This window comes from Typopeltis vanoorti, chromosome 1, assembly GCF_054136105.1.
Source record: "Typopeltis vanoorti isolate ZY-2024b chromosome 1, IOZ_Tvanoo_1.0, whole genome shotgun sequence".
Lineage (NCBI taxonomy): Eukaryota > Metazoa > Arthropoda > Arachnida > Uropygi > Thelyphonidae > Typopeltis > Typopeltis vanoorti.
Genome location: NC_143549.1, coordinates 11,805,817 through 11,825,736, shown reverse-complemented (window position 1 = coordinate 11,825,736; position 19,920 = coordinate 11,805,817). Strand labels below are relative to the sequence as shown.

The 19,920-nt window shown below is 35.5% G+C and overlaps 1 protein-coding gene across 4 annotated transcripts in view; it reads right to left on the bottom strand.

Annotated features, from left to right (window-relative positions):
- LOC150109786 (uncharacterized) overlaps window positions 1-19,920 on the bottom strand; it is a 1,408,745-nt gene that overhangs the window by 333,048 nt on the left and 1,055,777 nt on the right. For all 4 annotated transcript variants that reach the window (XM_090396626.1, XM_090396635.1, XM_090396653.1 and 1 more), the window contains 2 exons: window positions 4,372-4,551; window positions 137-357 (listed from right to left, as the gene is read on the bottom strand). In XM_090396626.1, the coding sequence (XP_090252752.1) occupies window positions 137-357; window positions 4,372-4,551 (401 nt within the window). The remainder of the gene's footprint in view (window positions 1-136; window positions 358-4,371; window positions 4,552-19,920) is intronic.

Genomic DNA, 19,920 nt, shown 5'->3' with positions numbered 1-19,920 from the left:
AATGAACTTTATATATACAGTGCTTCCAGTGATTAAATGGAAGCTCTGTGTGGCCAATCAAAAAATGTTTATTTTATTAAAACTGAATAAAACTTACTATTAATTTGTAATTATATAATTAAGTAATTAAACTTACTGGATGTCCTCGTTTGATGTGAACTACTTGTTTTTTATAAGTGACAGTAAGTCCAACAATACAAGAAATAGTACCTCCAGGATTACATTCTTTGCTGATCCCTTCAACCTTGAGTGTTCCTGTTTTGTCCAAAACTAAAGCAAAGGAGCCTGTTGATTGAAATGGAAAGTACCAACTGTCAAATGTTTCAAAATGTGGATCTCCAAAACCTTGACAGACACCTGCAAAAACAAAAATATTATGTAAGTATCATAAACACGATAATAACAATAGAGGATCCCATTAGTCTTTTAGGTTCATGTGCATAGCAGTAATAATATTTCATGTAAACATTCTACAACTGCAATTATCTGTCATAATCAAGAAAGCAATGCAATATAGACTAAAATAGCAACTGAAATCATCAAGAAAAATATCTTTAAATAATAATAATTGTTATCATCATAACTGGCTATGCATCTCCATGATAAACAAAGACTCATCATGGGACATCAAAACTATTCATATAATATTAATTATATCGCCAATGAACTCAATGATAAACAATGCACTCTGACAACCTGTTATGCTCATTCAACACTCTAAGTGAAAAATCTACTGTCCCTTGCTAATCAAACTCTCAATTTCCATCAATGGCCTGTTATTATACATCTCTAGTCAATTGCTAAACATGTCCTCAGCATCAATTCAATAAAACAATTCTATAGAATATTCTAATTCTATATATAGTGTGATTATTATTATTATTATTATTATTATTATTACGTGACACCTCCAAGGAGTCCAAAGACTCGTCAAGGGAGGGCACCTACTCTACAACTCTGTGTCATCTACACCAATGCCATCTACTGCTCATCACTACCACTAGTATTTTCACAGACCATGCCCATGGTGAGATTCAAACCCGCAGCCTTTTGGCTGGAGAGCAGATACACTAACCACTTGGCCAACAAGGCTGGCATTACTGCATGACTGGAAGCTTTTGCCGGCTGTGTTTCTACCTTGGACTGGTTTGCTTCTCGTTAGTCAACCTGGTAACCCTGAGATCCCTCCAAGACACCATATTGATGCCGTGCTTAGTGCAGACATCTGATTGACACAGGAACAGTGTGAAACAGAACTCTAATCCTCAAACCATGCTCTGTCTCATCAATATCAATCATGAGATTGGTATTGATGAGACAGAAGTGCTTGGCAGTGAAAACAGTAGTAGAGTGAAAGATGAAGACAGAACAGGAATGTAAGAGGAAAAGGAAAATGGGGAGAGCCCAGGTGGAAAGGAAGACATGCATAGGAAGAGTGAATGTTGAAAGTGGCAGTGAATGTCTGTATGAAGATGGAGTATATAGTGATGGGAGTGGTGAAGTTGAGACTCAGTGGATATATGTTGTAAGTAACAATTAAGTTGACAGGGCAGGGGCAGGTATGGTGGGGAAATCACAACCTACAAGTGGACTGGATAGGATTGGTTACAGACCTAAAAAGGAATTACTGCATTTTTTTCCAAGGGGCAGAAGTATCAGAAATAAGAGAGATGAAATGGTTTCACTGATGGAGTTTATTCATCCCAAAAATAATTGGAATAAGTGAAACATGGTTAAATGAAGATGATATTCTAATGGGAATAGAAAGGGAAGTATACAATATTTTTTGTGAAAAAAGAAAGGACAAGAAGTTAGAGGGAGTGCTGCTGCTGCTGATAGCAGGGGAATTATGTCCACATAAGGTAGATATCAAAGAGGGAAATAGTGACAATGGTTATGAGGCAGAGTGATATAATATGGAGATTGACAGGAAAAATATTTAGTTGGATGCTGCTATATTATTATTACATAACACCTCCAGGGAGTCCAAAGGCTCATTGAGGGAGGGCACCTGCTCTACAGCTCTCTGTCTCCACCACTCCACTAACTGCAACTACCTTCATCATCTACACCAGTGCCATCTACCGCCGACCACCACAACTATTTTCACAGACAACCACATGATCCATGCCCACAGTGGGATTTGAACCCCTAGCCTTTTGGCTGGCATGCAGATACGCTAACCACTCGACCAACCAGGACAGCAAGAGATGCCAGAGAATGTGGAAGGTGGTGATGAAAAAAATGTATAAAAAATTTCAATTAGTGAACAAAGGAAGAATAATTATTATGTGTGATTTTAATTATGGCAGTATAGATTGGAATGAAGAGATAGCATTTGGGAATAGGGAAAATGAATTTGAGTTCTTCAGAGATAACTATCTCAGGCAGCATGTAAATGAGGGCACACAAGGATCAAGAGTTTTAAATCTGCTCATTTCATCAGAGGATGGAATTGTGAGCGGGATTTCACCCTTTCCTCCATTTGATGAAAGTGATCATGAAGTAATCACCTGTGTTGTTGCTAGGCATATGCAGACTTTTTGTGAGGAAAGGATATATGTGGAAATATAAGGCTGGTGATTATGACAAGCTTAGGAGACAACTTGGAGCTATAACATGGAAAGAGGAGTTGAGCAGTAAGGAAATAAACGATGCCTAGGAACTGACAAAGAAATATATAACAGCATCAATGTGTAATTTGTATTCTGAAGGCCAAAAAGACGTAATAAGGTAGGTGTAAAATGGATGAATGATAAACCTAAGCATGAAATCTGGAAGAAGAAGAAGAATGTACTTTGGAGGCAGTACAACATGAATAATGGTAATAATCACTTACAAGAAGAGAATAAAGACATTGTCGAGGTATTCAGTGATCAATTTATAAAGGTGTTTCATGTTGATCAGGGTGGAATCATGAGGAACTTAAATGTAGAGAACATAGGAGAGGAGAATGGATGTAGTTAGAAATGTGTTTGAAAACTGAAATACAAGAGCTAACAAAATTGGAGTTCTGAGATTTATAAGTTATATATTTAGTTTAATCCCTTATCCAAGTGTAAGAAATAAAGTTTGTGCCTGAAGTATCTTCTGGACTAGGGACTCATAGCAAAGGTGGACAAAGCTTCACATCACTTGGCTTAGCATCCCATAATGCAAAGCACATCTCCTTGCAGACATGTATAATGCAATGCTTTATAGGAAGAGTCGCTATCCAGACCGGTTTTGACCTTTATTGAGGTCTCTTCAGTGGGAGCCAGACCCAGAGGTGATACCAAGGTTGAAGCAATGCAGAAGTCATATTTACCTATACGAGTTGCCAAAAGGTATCACATCTTATTATTAAATTACTCTAGATTAGAGAGAGATGTCCTGAAGATACTTCAGATGCAAACTTTGTTTGCTTACACTTGGATAAAGGATTAAACTAAATATATAAATTATAGTCTAACCAAGTGAAGTTCTGAGAAAGAACAGACTATAAATATAAATAACAGACTATAAAATATAAATAACTAACTACTACATAAGACAGCATAAACGAAAATGGCTAGAACATTTAAATCGAATGGACAACAGCAGACTACCAAAAATATTATAAGATACAAAATAAGTAGAAAAAGAAGAATCAGAAGACCAAGAAAGAGATGACATGAGATCAGAACAGGCCACTTGGCCTAAAATCCATGTTAAAGAAGAAATAACAGATTAATTAAGAGAAAAACTGTCAATAAATAGTCTGTAACACTACATTTTTTAATTAGTACTATCATATATTCTGTAATCCCTTCAAATTATATATCATGAATTTGATGATGACAATGATGATGATCATTCTGAAAATTATTCAAAAGAAAAACAATTATTTTATATCTTAGCATAATAGCATTGCATATACTATTGTCTATATAAAATAATGACAAGGCAGCAACATACTGTATTTATAGTACTTGTGATCTCTGAATGTAATGAGCAGAAGACTATTTTATGCATTCTATAAATGCATAAAATAAACTAAATATAATAAATAACAAAAAAAATTTAAAAAGAAACATTTGCCATAGTACCTAGAATGTAATAACAATTTATAGATTGTTAATAAAAGTATATTTAATATCACAGAATATTCATATTGAAACCAAAGTCCAAAGCTTGGATCAAAAGCAGTGATATTCAACTAGCATTGTTTATGTTGATGACTTCCACTATTATGGCAAAAGTTTAAGCAGCATGAAAAAAAATTCATATGACTGAATATTTGGTTTGAAGATTCTTTTATATTTGGTTTTGAAGTTCTCATAAAATAACTGGTTGCTAATTCATAATTATAAAACTACAAACAATTTTAGAAAAATAAAAACAAAAACTTACTATCAGAGCATTGTTCGGGAGCCTTGCAGGTATCACCATCTTGTACCAACCCAACAGGACAGAAACAACCAGGAACACATTCTTGTGTACACTTATCTGAGTCTATATCCAGAGTATCACACGTTAACTGACATGCTGGGCCACAGTCATTCCATTCTAAACCTGGTGGACATGGGGATACTAAACAGAGAGAAAGAGAGAGCAAAAAACATGTTGTAAAATGTCCATAATACTTTTGTAGCACGAGTGGTATTTTATACAAAGTAATGAAATTAGAGATTGTGAAGATATCTTACACAATAGAGAAGGAAAAGCAGCAAACTGTATCATATTTTTGCAAATATCTAACAAGAGACATTATATCTGCAGATTGGTGTTTCTGTATAATGAAGTATGAAAAGAACATAGTAAAAATATCCTGCTTGTACTACATTTGTTGCCCTGAATATTATTATTATTATTAACACCAAACCTCCATGGAGTCTTTTGCTTTTCATTTCAATGCTTTTCATTTTATTGAAAATTTATTCATTCATAGCAGGAGGGCACTCCCATGATGAATGGAAATGTAAAAAATCTAGACTGCACACTCTTACACCATTTTCAGAGGTAACCTCCTTCTTTTATTGCTACTTTCCCTTAATCGGCCCTACCTGTTTGTCACATATTGAAAACTATTTTTGTTTTCAATCTTACAGAATCACTTTAGTAAAACATATAAGCTTTTTTTCCATGTATCCTCTCTTCTGCTTGTCAATGAAACTCTGAAACCTGCACACATTCAATCTATTCTCAAAGGGAGCATTTCAAAGCCCTGTTACTAGATTGATCACTCATCTCTAAATACCACCTCCAAGGAAACCCAGTGACCAAATCTCTGCACAATGATGGAATGCAGTATAGCCTTAAAAATACGGATAATAAATTACCTGTCTACTTGTTAGCATGTTTTTCAACATCAAAGTAATTCTTTGAACCATTTTTCCAACTTATGCAATATGCCTCTGAACTTCAACTCTCTGTCCACCATTATTCTGAAATCTCTACCCTTGTCAATTTCCTGCAATTAAGTACCATCAATATGATAAAAATTATGTAAGCTTTTAATTTCAAAGTGCATAACTTTACATGCTTCAACATTGAATAGGCAACCATTATCCTTTGACCACCCTGCCAATTTATTTAAATCATCCTGCAGGATATATGTTATCAACTATTGCCCTCCCCAGATTTGCACTGTCAGCAAATAACTAAATATCCCTTCTTAAATCATTCCCTGTATATTTAATATACAAATTAATTAGTAGCTCAGGTACAGAGCACCACATTAGTCATACTTGTCTACCTTGATTCCATTCCAACATATACCTCTGGCATCTACTTGACACCTCCCCAATCCATGCTGCCAGCTTCTTATCTATGCTCATTTGTTCCAACTTATGTCACAGTTCTATAAAGTAATAGTTTATGTAATAACAATTAAAATCATATATCAGAAAGTAAGGCAGATGTTCCATGTTTCTCAGCCCCATCAGTTAAGGGTTACTTGGGAGCTTTCCTATATGGAAAATAATGGGAAAAATGCTCAAAATATATCAGTCTGGGAAGCAGCATTTCGATTGTTGATGAAGGAATAAGAAACACTATTGTATTGTTCATTACTATATGATGAGGAATACTCTCTCAATACAGTTATCATTATCCCAAGACCTCATGGAGTAAAAGACTCATCTAGAAAGCCCTTTGTCACACACACACACACACACACACACACACACACACACACACACACACACACACACACACACACACACACACACACACACACACACACACACACACACACACACACACACACACACACACACACAGCTCATCATGCCATGCCGTAAACACTAAGGCACTACACTCCCTGGCAAGGCATTCCAATCATTCACAACTCTGCATGCAAAAAACTGTCCTCAAAATACCATGTTCACACTCTCCTTATACAGCTTCCAGGGATGATCTCTGGTTATCCCCTGATCTCCCACCATTTACTGTAAAACCTTTTTAACACTGATTGTGTAACAACCCCTTACTACCTTGCTGGTCTCTATCATATTACCCCCTCTTCTTCCTATCCGCTAGACTGTAAATTGCATCTTCTCAACCTTTTCGCATATTTGACATTCCAAAGATAAGAAATTATTTAGTATGTCATCTCTGGACCCATTCCAACATTTCTTCATCCTTCTGAAAACCAGGTGACCAAATCTGTGCATGTGGCCTAATCAAAGCCTTATAAAATGAGAACAAGAATCTCCTTACTTCTACAAGTTAGTGTCCTCTGCATCATTCCCAGAATTCTTTGTGTTGTCCTCATAATTTTGGCAGTGTGTCCCCTAAATTTCAGATCCTTATCCACTATCACCCCAAGATCTCTAATTTTCTCCACATCCTACAATATATCCCCACTAAGCATTAATTCTACATCCTGTCTTTGTTTCCCAAATTTTAAAATTTTACAGTTTGCAACATCGAACTTGCATTTCCATGCCCATTCACTCAATTTATTCAAGTCTTCTTGTAAGGCCACAACATCATCTCTACTCTTCATCTTTCATCCCAACTTTGCATTATCTACAAACAACTGAATATCTCCATCCAAATCTTTGCCAATATCATTAACATACAGGTTAAACAGCAATGATCCTAAAACAGACCCCTGAGGCACACCACTAGTGACTTTCCTCTTCCGGGATATTGTTCTCCCATGCACAACTTGCTGATACCTATCAGATAGCCAGTTTCTGATCCAATGCACTAATCTAATATCCAACCCCATCTGCTCTAGTTTGACTATCAAGTTATCATGCAGTAATCTATCAAAAGTCTTTTTAAAATCTAAGTATATTACTGTGTATCCCTGTCATCTGTCCAAGGAAGCTGGCACCTTACTGTAATAAGTAAGTAGATTACTAAGGGGCCATCCCTGTAAGTTACGAAAGGAAACTGTGAGCAAGAGGGTGAGGAGTGGTTTCTTTGCATGGAGTGTGGTTGAACCGTGGAATGCACTGCCTGATAGAATGGTGATAGTGAGAACAGTCAATGAGTTTAAGGAGTGCTATGATAGACTTTGTGTTTCCTAAGAGGGACCTCCCACGATGCATCTTTTGACTCCTTGGAGGCCTAAATAATAATAATAATGACCTCCGTTTAACAAATCTATGCTGTCCATCAAAGATAATACCATTGTTGTCAACCCAATTCTGGATCCTAGTTCTCACCAGTTTCTCCATCAACTTAACCACAACACATGGTACGCAGATAGGCCTATAATTTGATTTCTGAGTTCTATCGCCTCCACAGTTTTATGAATCTGTTCTAGAACACCGAAATGCCACTTGCTACATTCTTCTAAATGTAATGTCTGTTGTAGTTATAAATGTTGTAAGCAATATGAATGCTTCAGAGCAATAATACTCCTCCCTATCAATATGACACATGTTGTTCTATATTGCTGTGTGAATATCTCATGTTAATTATGTTCTTTTTTTATTAATACTAATCAAATTTCTATCATAACATCTGCTAAGAACCACATCAGTAAACATGAAAGAAGAAAGAGAAATAACCATGGATAATGCAAGAAGTAATTGACTTTATCGATGATAGAATAACATGGAAAAGAAGAGAAAATGAAGAAGAAAATTAAGGTATAAAACAATGGATAAGAGAATCAAACAATTATGCAGGAGATTGAAAGAAGAATGGATAAATAACCAATGTGCAGAGATAGAAGTGTTACAAAAAAAGAACAAAACCAGAGAAGCATTCCTGAAAGTGAAAGAACTTAATGGAAAAGCAAAACGAACACAATCTAACAATATCAAGGACAAAGAGGGAAATAATCGTTGGTAATGAAAAGCTAAATAAATGAGAGATGGGTGGAATATTTATCAAATCTCTGTGATGATGAGAACACGAGTGCCAATTTACGACACCTTAGGTGTCGTAAATTGTTGCTCATGTTCTCATCATCATCATAGAGATTTGATATTAATCATCATCAGTTATATGCAGCAACAGATACCACTCTATCTACAAGAAATGAGATAATGATCAAGAATCTTCCTAATAATAAATCCCCTGAATGCTATAACAACCCTGCTGAACTGCTGAAAGCTTTGACCAGTTACAATAACACCTACTTAGTGGAAACCACTCAGCTCAACTATAAAACAATAGAATTACCTGAATCCTTTACAACATCACTCTGCATACCACTTCCAAAGAAAATAACGTCCAAAATTGTGAGGATTAGGTTCACTGTTAACAAAAAAATCAAAAGAAGCTTAACCAGTGAACTAAGTGAACAACAGAAAGGCTTCAGAAGAAGAAGAATGGGGACCATTAATGTTATCCTGGAACTAAAAATATCACTGGAAAGATCACTTGAAAGGAAGGAACTTATACATGTGCTTCATTGATACGGTTCAGAAAGACTTCCATTAAATAAAACACAATAAACTGTTTAATATTCTAGAAAAATTAGACTTAGAAGATCCTGTACATAAACTTATAAAAATGATTTACTCCAAGCAGAAAATGCAGCTGTTTAAATCTGAGACTTCTGAAGTGAAAATAAAAAGAGGAGTTAGACAAGGCTGTATCCTTTCACCCAATCTATTTAACATTTACAGTTAGACATTTAGTGATGAAAAAGATTAAAAAAAAAAATAAGAATCAATATCAATGGTATAAAATATAATGATCTTAGATATGCTGATGAGACCATTCTAACTGCAGAAAACAGAAACAAATTAATCAAATTACTGCACGTACTAATTGAAGAAGGTAAAGATTTTGGTCTACATTTAAAGGGAAAAAAACAAACAAATTTATGAGAATCTCCAAAGAAAATAGATCTGAGCCAGAAATATTCAGAAACAATATAAAAATTGAGCATACAACGGAATACAATTATTTAGGTACTTACTTTACTGCAGATGGAAAACAAAATAAAGAAATAAAAATAAGAACTGCCAGCTAAAGATGCCTTCTGGAAAAACAAAGATCTGCTCAGAAGTTAAGTTCAGTGGATATATAGACAAAGAAGAGAATGATAAGAACATTAGTTTGGCCAGTTTTTCACATATGGAAGTGAGACTTAATATTCAAGAAGAGAGTAAGACAACAGATAGTGGCATTTGTAATCTGGTATTACAGAAGAATTCTGAAAATCTCATTGACAGAACACATGACAAATGTAGAGGTACTACAGAGAATGAAAACACAGAAATCTTTATCGCAGGAAATGATCCAGAGAAAGATGAGACTGGCAGGACATTCATTAAGGGGGATCAGCAGAACAGAGGACCTAACAGTTTTAGAAGGAAAGATTATGAGATTATGGGAAGAGGATCAAGAGATAAAAAAGTAGGACATAGTTTGATGATATAAGATCATGAACAGAATCACGAGACTGTGCCGAAACAAAAAGAAGGGCTGCCAACAGAGAATTATTATTATTATTATTATTACAGGTAAAGCACCTCCGTAGCACAATTGGAAGAACAACAGTATATTGCGCCCTTCGATTGGAATAGGTCTAAGTTCGATTCTCGTCACGACGGGAGGGATCTTTATGTGGATTTTTTCAATTGATGGTGAGTTAGCCGATCTCATATGGAGGTAGCAGGGTTTTTCTCCGGGAAACTCGCATTTTTCATCCCGCATACAGACAAATCGGCACTTCAGAACACACACAATTTACAGACAAAAAATATTAGTTGTGGTGGTGGGCAGTAGATGGCACTGATGGAGATGATTGGTAGAGTAGAAAGTATTTTACCTTGGGTATAATAAATGTTAATACCAAGGTATTTTAAACCTGGTTTTACTCCATTTCCCAAGTGAGCAAACAGACAAACAAGTCAAGTTTGCACCTGCAAGTGCTTCATTCAGAGCTTATTCTACTTTTACCATGAGTTGCACTACCTGTAGGATCAGCTAGACTTGCAGCACTTGCAGATGCACACTTGACTTGTTTGTCTGTTTGCTTACTTGGGAAATGGAGTAAAACCAGGTTTAAAATAGCTTGGTATCTTTAACATTTATTATACCCAAGGTAAAATACTTTCTACATTTGTATCTCCTCCAGAAATTTTTATTTAATAAGGTTAAAACACCTTATGGTAACTTGTTCTGGTAAAATACTTATAAGCTCTGTATTACTAAAATCTTGGTATTTCTAGCCTGGCTCCCACTGATGGGGGCTGGCCTTGAGAGGCTCTGCTTGGGGATAGGTTTTTGCCTGTCTCTGAGTAGGGCCACCGCTGAGATTACGGCTCTGGCTGATGGTGGGGGTGAGCCTGCCACTGGGTAGAGCCAATGCTGAGAAGTTCTTCTCAGTGACGGAGTGAGTCTGTCACTGAGTATAACAACGGTGAGTTGGATGGTCATTTGGCCACTATTGAGTAGTCTAGGGATTGTCCTAATTTTTAGAGAGGTCTTTACTGAAATACACCTCAATAAAGGTCGAAACCGGTCTCGGTAGTGGCTCCCTTGCCTTTAATACAAAACATCATACATCTCCTCCAGGAGATGTGCTTTGCATTAAGGGTAAATATTAAGATTAGTGATCAGAGCTTATTCGCAAACTTGACTTGTTTGTCTGTTTGCTTACTTGGGAAATGGAGTAAAACCAGGTTTAAAATAGCTTGGTATCTTTAACATTTGTGATTGGTAGAGGTTCGGTGTAGTGGTGGAGACAGTTGTATAGTAGGTGCCCTCCTGCGATGAGTCTTCGGACTCCTTGGAGGTGTCACGAATAATAATAATGAATAATAATAATAAATCACCGACTGGCTCTTGCTAGTGTCCAAGCAGCTGCTGAAGTGCCTTATTTAGTCATGTTAAATGATAACTTAAGGCAATTGTTTTTCTTCTTCCAAAATTTCTCAGTCAGGATGACTGGTTTAACCCAAATCCAAAATATACTGAACAGTCCTCATATTAAACTTAAAATGGCTAGTGACACTAGATGGCTATCTCATGATCTGCAATACAGTCTCTAAGAGAATGCATGGTGTGTCTTATAGCTGCATTGGAAAGAAAGGCTACCGAACGAAATGATATCACAGCTGAAGGTTTAAGTAAATATATCAGAACATACAATTTCATAGCTTCATGGTGCTGACCCTTGCACTGAGGAAGCTACATGAAGAAGAAGAATAAAATTTACTTGCTTATCTAAAAGTCATCAAAAATCAAAAATAGCATAACTAAAAAACAGCACTTTTGACTATTATTTTCACTAGAATTCCATACTGTTGAAATTTGAACTTTAAACAAAAAGGATTAGAAATGTGATAACATAAGAAATGCCAAAAGTCATTTGATCTTTCAGTTTTAATATGACAGAGTCTGAGGCAGAAGAACTGGAATTGCATAGGATATCAGGAAATCTCAAAGTTAATATAGCAGAGGAAGTGGATTGGATTTTATCCCATAAACAAGAACATAATTTCTTGGCAAGTTTAATTTACTTTGTATTCAAGTGAGAAAAGTTTTTTTTTTTTTCAGTTATATATCATCCACAATATTTTGGCAATTCAGTGATTGATATACCTTTTTTGCATTCATTCAACATTGGTATCTGTCTGAGTCTGACTTCTACTAATGAGACTTCAATAAAGATCTGTCTTCCTGAGTCTGCCTCTCACACCTTGGAAGTTCAGCAAGATAAGTACTTAGTTTTTTCTTTTGTTCTTTATTTTGATATTTTAATTTTATTTTGCTTATGCTAGCAGTGGTTCTTCCATTCATTAGGATGGATTACTTAAGTATCATTAATCAGATTGCTGTGATGTGTCCTTGGACTCCCTGGAGGTATCACATAATAATAATAATAATTCCTCCAAGGACAAACTCTAGAAATTGAAATTCCAGGATATGAAGAGGCAAGATAAAAGAGTAAAATTTTAAAAGAGATGGTAAGGTTAGTAAGACTTACTCCTTCCCATAGGGCAGATGAAAATATTTACTTGCAATTGAAGATGTGGAAACCAGGGATAAACTATTACATGGCTTTATGTTCCAAGACAGCACAATAATAATTTCTGTAATGGTAGAAAATCAGATCAGAACTAAAATTTGAGAGATTTCATGGAATATATAGAAAGCAGTGATGAAATTCATATCCAGAGATTTTTCAAATGGGCTAAAATCAGTAACATGGAAAAATCCAGATTCAGAGATACAGCCTGTTCAATCACTTGGGTGGAAACTGCCTCAGGGCTAAATGTTTTAAATAATGTAAAGATCAGACATATCGTCAGTCAGTTTCCCAAATACAACTTTTGTATTTGGGAAACAACTGAGCATTGATTTACTACCTACCCCTTAGAACAGTGATGGTGAACCTATGACACGCGTGTCAGCACTGACACACTTGAGGGTTTCAGGTGACACACCTTGGATGTTGAAAAATATTGGTATTCTGATGAAAAAACTGCGATAAATCATGTAAGATCACTCTCAGTTAAGGCGAAGGTAGATTTATTCATTGAAAGAACTTTCTACCAGTAGTCAGCAACAGAAAAGTCATTAAATGTAATGTAAGTTTGTAATTTCAGTTTATTAAATTAATTGTATAATATGAATTCATAGATTTTATATCCATGTCCTATTAAATAAATAGCCTAATATGATATGTATAAGTCACCATCTATGATTATGTAGTTACATTTATAATGCATGTATGCAAGTGGCACATCAACATCATCAATATTTAAAAAAAAAAAGCTTGACACACCTGGGTAAAAAGGTTTGCCATCACTGCCTTAGAACTTCCACTGAAAAAGTGGAAGTTCTAAGGGGGCAGGTAGTAATGCAATTGTAGCAAGTAATGCATTGTAGTAAGAAATCAGAGCTTACTCCACCTTTACCACGAGTAAAGGTGGAGTAAGACCAGACCTGAAAATATTTCAGTTGCAAACTTGACTTACTTGCTTGTTTGCTTACTTGGGAAAAAGGATTAAAACCACGTTTATAAAACTGCTTGGTATATTTAACATATAGTATACCCATATGGTATATTTAACATATAGTATACCCAAGGTAGGGAGTGAAGCAAGTCCACGTCCACATCGTGCTCCCTGGGACCTTCCATAGGGTACACTCCCTACAAGGATGCTAACGGACCTCTGTGAAGAACAATGGACAAATCAGTGGAAGAGGATTTGTATCCCAACAGTGAAATGTGCGGAAGAATCTTCAGAGGAGCAGACCTCTATAAACAACCCGGGCTCAGCTGGCTCTGGCTGTCAGTACCCGGTTAGGGCCCCTACCTAAGGTTACAAGGAAAAATAAAGGATTCAATCCTCTGACAAAGGGAAGCTTCAACCTTGTGTCAGTACTTCTGACACAACCTTGTGTCAGACTGACACAAGGTTGAAGTCTCATGATGACGGTAAAGCTTGTGATTAGAAAATTGCAGATGGCAATACAGTTTATTGTGTACGTCTGTAATACTGCAGAGCAGAAATCAAATGGAGAAACTACTGCTCTATTCTCTCTCCAGACTAACCACCATGGCGAGCAAATCTACACAAATGGCCCAGAGTTACCGGCGTCCCTTAAATGGGACAGGGGTGCGAAGAATCCACGGGCTCAACATGGTGCACTCAGTAAAACTAGGAACCTGGAATGTCAGAACCTTGTATGAAGAAGGTAAGCTAAGAAATTCTATCCAAGAAATGAAAAGACTTGAAATTGGAATTTTAGGAATGAGTGAAGTTAGGTGGCCAGGATCAGGCAAAACTCAAGTCAATGACATGACAATGTATCACTCTGGAAGTTGTGAAAACAACCATCAAAACAGAGTTGGAATAATAATAAACAAAGATATCAATAAGTCACTGTTGAGCTTCATCCCTTACTCAGATAGGATGATGTTATTAAAACTGAAAGGACAACCACTAGATGTTAATCTTATACAAGTCTATGCCCCTACTGCTGACAAGAGTGATACCGAGATTGAAGAATTTTATGATCAATTAAAAGAACTAATGAAAAACACAAAAAAGCATGATATTAACATAGTCATGGGTGATTTCAATGCTAAAGTTGGGAAAGGTAGAAATGGAGATGTAGTTGGTGAACATGGACTGGGCACAAGAAATGAGAGAGGTGACCGTCTTTTTCAATTCTGCCAGGAAGAGGAGCTAATAATCACAAACACATGGTTTAAGCTACCACCTCGAAGATTGTATACTTGGCAATCACCACAGGATAATAATGGGAATATAGTCAGAAACCAAATTGATTACTTACTAATTAATCAATGATTTCGAAGTTCTATAAAGAGTACAAAACCTATCCTAGTGCAGATATTGCTTCTGATCATAACCTACTGGTGGCAGAGTTAAAACTTAGACTGAAAGCTATGCTTAAGAAACATCAACAAAAAAGGTTTTATTTGGGAAAATTAAAAAGCACAGAGATAAGAAGCAAATTGAGTCAAGATCTGAATCAAGAGCTAGCACTTATCAAGAATGATGACATCATGAGGGTTGATGAATCATGGGACAAATTGAAATCTGTCTTCATAGAGAAATGTACCAATACCTTATGTCCTAATAGAGCGGTAAAAAAAAAAGATTGGATGACTGATGAAATTCTTTCTCTCATGGATCAATGCAGATCATATAAAAATCATAATCCAACAAAATATACAGAGGTTCAGAAAATTATTAAACACAAGATCAAAGAAGCAAAAGAAATCTGGATGAATGAAAAATGTAAAGAAATAGAAATTCTACAGGAGAAACAAGACAATTTTAATCTACACAAAAAGATGAAAGAGACCTCAGGTATATATAAGAAAAAACAATTCTGTATCCTTCGAAACAAAAAGGGAGAAATTATATCCAAAAAGGATGACAAAATACAAGAATGGATGAAATATATAGAAGAACTCTTTACTGATAACAGACAGAACCCAGAAAATACTTATGAACATATGGAGGGTCCATGCATTCTAAAATCAGAGGTGGAATGTGCATTAAACTCAGCTAAAAATGGTAAAGCCCTGGGACCAGATAGAATACCAGCAGAAATAGTAAAGTTATTAGAAGGTGACAACATTAACATATTAGTAAAGCTATTTATAAGATCTACGATACAGGCATAATCCCTCAAGACTGGTTACTGTCGACCTTCATCATGCTACCTAAAAAATAAATGCGAAAACTTGTAATGACTATAGAATGATCAGCCTAACGAGTCACGTTCTCAAAATGTTTCTGAAAATAATTCAAAAAAGAATATACAGAAAATGTGAAGACACCATCAGTGATACACAATTCGGCTTTAGAAACGGCTTGGGAACAAAAGAGGCCCTTTTCCGTTCTCAGATCTTATTTCAAAAATGTATTGACCAAAACAAGGTAATATTCATTTGCTTCATCGACTTCGAGAAAGCATTTGACAAAGTCCAACATGCTAAAATGATTGTACTATTAAAAAGAATTGGATTAGATGGTAAAGACATCAGGATCATTGAAAACTTATATTGGAACTAAAAGGCATCTGTTCAAGTTGATGACATTATTACAGACTCCACTAACATCAAACGAGGAGTAAGGCAAGGATGTGTGCTGTCACCTCTTCTTTTTAACATCTATTCAGAAGCCATATTTCAAAAGGTCTTGGAAGGAAGAAAGGAAGGGATTAGTGTAAATGGTGAAATCATCAGTAACATCCGATATGCCGATGATACAGCTCTTCTGGCTGACAATATTCAGGATCTTCAAAATCTTTTGGAACTAATAAATGCAGAGAGTGAAAAAATGGGATTAAAAATAAATATCACCAAAACTAAATTCATGGTCATAAGTAAGAAACCAATTCTTAATTTAGCACTTTCTTTAAATAGGAAACAATAGAAAGAGTGGCAAAGTTTAAATATCTTGGATGCTGGTTAAATGAAGATTGCAATACAGAAATGGAAATAAAAGTTGGAATTGAAATGGCAAGAAAAAATTTTCTCTTGATGAAATCAACACTGTGTAACCGCAGTTTAAACTTAAAGCACGCATGGTTAAATGCTATGTATGGTCTGTACTGCTGTACGGTGCAGAAACTTGGACCTTGAAGACAACATCAATAAAAAGACTTGAAGCCTTTGAGATGGTTATACAGACGAATATTAAAAATCCCATGGACAGCAAAAACATCCAATCAGGAAGTACTGGAACAAACGGGGAAATCACGTGAACTTTTAGATACCATAAAAAGAAGGAAAACTGCATATCTTGGTCACCTACTTCGTAATGAAAAATATAAGATACTTCAATTGATTATAAAAGGGAAGATAAATGGAAGAAGAGGACAAGGAAGATGAAGAAAATCTTGGCTGGCAGATATCAGACATTGGACTGGTATGAACTCTGAGAGACTGCTCAGAATAGCTGAGAATCGCTCAAAATTTGCCAAGGTGGTTGCCGACCTCTGATAGGAGATGGCACTCAAAGAAGAAGATATCCAAGGTAAAAAACTTTCTACATCTTTCTCTCATCCTGAGATTTTTATTTAATAAGGTCAAAGCACCTTAAAAACCCCAAGTCCCTACACCGCACCAAAACCTGGTTCGAGAGGAAATTTAAAGAAGCATGTGAAATGCTCAAACATAACCCAAATCTGAACAAAAACGATGGCTTAACCATTCCAAGGATGTGGAGGACCCATTTGCAACCTTTATAGCAAACCATAACAAGCTGAAGAAAAATCCCACTACAAGAAGACTTGGTGAAGTTTTTTTTTTTTTTCCCCTTAACATTCAATAGCAACTTGAACTGCATCAGTTCTGAAGAAAATCATAGTATAACAATATGAACTGTACAAATCCAGAATAATCTTAGTACATGAGGACTTTAGCAGAGTTTATTGTAGTTTTTTATTTATTAATTATTTTTTTTAATTTATTGATTATTTATTTATTTAATTAAAAAATTTTTTTTTTCAATTTTTATTTTATTTTATTTTATTTAATTATCGCTAGCGGTCAGGCTAAGAAAAAGATTAAGTAACAACGTAGATTTTATTTACAAGTATAGAGTACAAGAGCATGTAGCTTGATTCCCTATACACATGTATCCTTCCAATGATGACCTCAATTTTGTTTTGTGTCCCTAAATTCTTAAATATGAATGCTGATCACCGTGTAACCTTAAAAGAAAGAGTTGACAATAGATTGGAAATACTGTGGATATGTAATAAGGTTTATATATGTTTATGCTCCATCCAATGGAACAGTTAGACAAAACTTCTTCCTGGAATTAATATAGTGCCCACAACATCATAGCAGTTAGAGACTGGAATTGTATTGAAAACCCCACATTATACAAAATAGGAGGACACTCCAGGAGTGGAAAAGTAGGATATGCACAGTTAAAAACATGTCTTGACAATGCTCAACTATTAGACATATGGAGGATTCGCAATCCAAATCTCCAGGCATACACATATATGAATCAAGGTATTGGTACTCGTATTGATCGAATTTATATCTCTTCTTCCCTTATAAATACGATAATTCAGAAAAAACATCTTGACATCAACATGTCAGATCGTAATTCAGTTATACTTAAGTTCCACTGCATGGAAAAAGTAGAGATTTCTTCTGGACCATGGAGACGTCCACCAAATATTCCATTGATCTTTTCAACTAAATTCCAGACCCTCTGTTTGAATTGGAATAATGTTACCTGGAAATGGGATATGTGGTTAAAATTCAAACAATCAGTAAAGCAGAATATGATGGAACGGGGAAAGGAACAGGCTTTCCTCAAAAGGAAAAAGTTGAAAGATCTGTATAAAGAGAGAAGTTGGTTTCTAACAAACCAACACAATGGTATAGAATGTAGCAACATCATTAGAAACATTAATATAGAGATAGAACTGGAAAGGCAGAAACAAGTAGAAGAAAGAAATTTTAAGATAAGAATAAAACAGCACTTAACAGATAGCTCCTCAGCTGCATTCTTCCATCACTAAAGACATCCTTGACTCCTTTCAAAAACGCTACAAAAATCCATTTGAAGACAATACTACTGTTGGAAATTATAACTCGTGTAACATTAATAGCTTTCCTGTTTATATCAAAGATGGACTTGACAGCTACATTACAGCATCTGAAGTTACTATGGCCTATAAAAAATGCCAGACAAGAAAATCTCCAGGACCTGATGGTTTGGGGATAGAACTTTATCGTGAGGCCTGGGATTTTATTCTTCCCATTCTAGTTATGCTATTTAAATCCTTTCTCACATCAGGACACATACTAAGTGAATTCGTAGCAAGCGATACTATATTCATTCCTAAACCTAATAGAGATCACACCTTAATCAGCAGATGGAGACCTATTTCTTTATTTAATACTGACTACATGATATTTTTCTGCATTAACAATAACAGGCTCAAAGTGGGAATGAAATATATAATTAAAAACACACAGGTGTATGGAGTACCAGGTCAAGCAGTAGAATTTAATCTATTTCTGTTACATTATTATTATTATTATTATTATTATTCAGGCCTCCAAGGAGTCAAAAGACTCTTCGAGGGAGGTCCTTCCTAAGACATAAAGTCTGTCAAGACTCATCGAGGGGAGGTTCCCCCCTGAGAAACACAAAGTCTATCATACCACTCTTTAAACTCACTGACCGTTCTCACTCCCACCACTCCATCAGGCAATGCATTCCACGGCTCAACCACCCTCCACACAAAGAAACATGATCTAATCCACTTAGTTAACACAAAAAAGCAGTCGATGGCAGTGCTATCAGTAGACCTTACTCAAGCATTCGATAATGTTTAGCATCCCTTTCTATTCCACATCCTCCAGCAAATTGGTGTAGGTAAAAAACTGCTATCTGTTATCAAAGGAGCCTATGCCAATTCAACCACCCACCTCCTAGTTAATGGGTTCCTGTCAGACCCAGTAAAAATTCAAAAAGGAGTCACTTCACTGCTCTTTGCATTGGTTCTTGAACCTTTCTTACAATAAATCAACAATACATATGATGTGCAAGGAATAACAGTTAATTCAACTAAAAAGGAAAATAAGGAATTAGTATATGCTGATGATGTAGTCAGAACTTTGAAGGATAATGATTCCACATATATATATATATATACATATATATATATATATATTTTTTTTTGGTATTTTGTAAAAATTCAGCAAAAGCAGTGGATTAATTATTAATGCAGACAAGACAAAATTAAAAGCTTATGGAAAGTGGGATCTTGGAGGCATTAATTTTGGACTAACCCCAAAAAGAGAACCCCTCATTATACTTGGAATTCACTTCTCCATTATCCAGTATTATAAGTCCAAGAACTTATATACAAGAACTTGAAATGTTAGAAGACTGGAAAATAGGACAACTCTCCTTTTTTTTCTAAAGCCATAGTACTCAAAACCATAATCTTTCTTGCTCAGTTGTACATAATAAATATTACAGACCTCACAGAAGCCGAAGAAAAGCAATTATATAC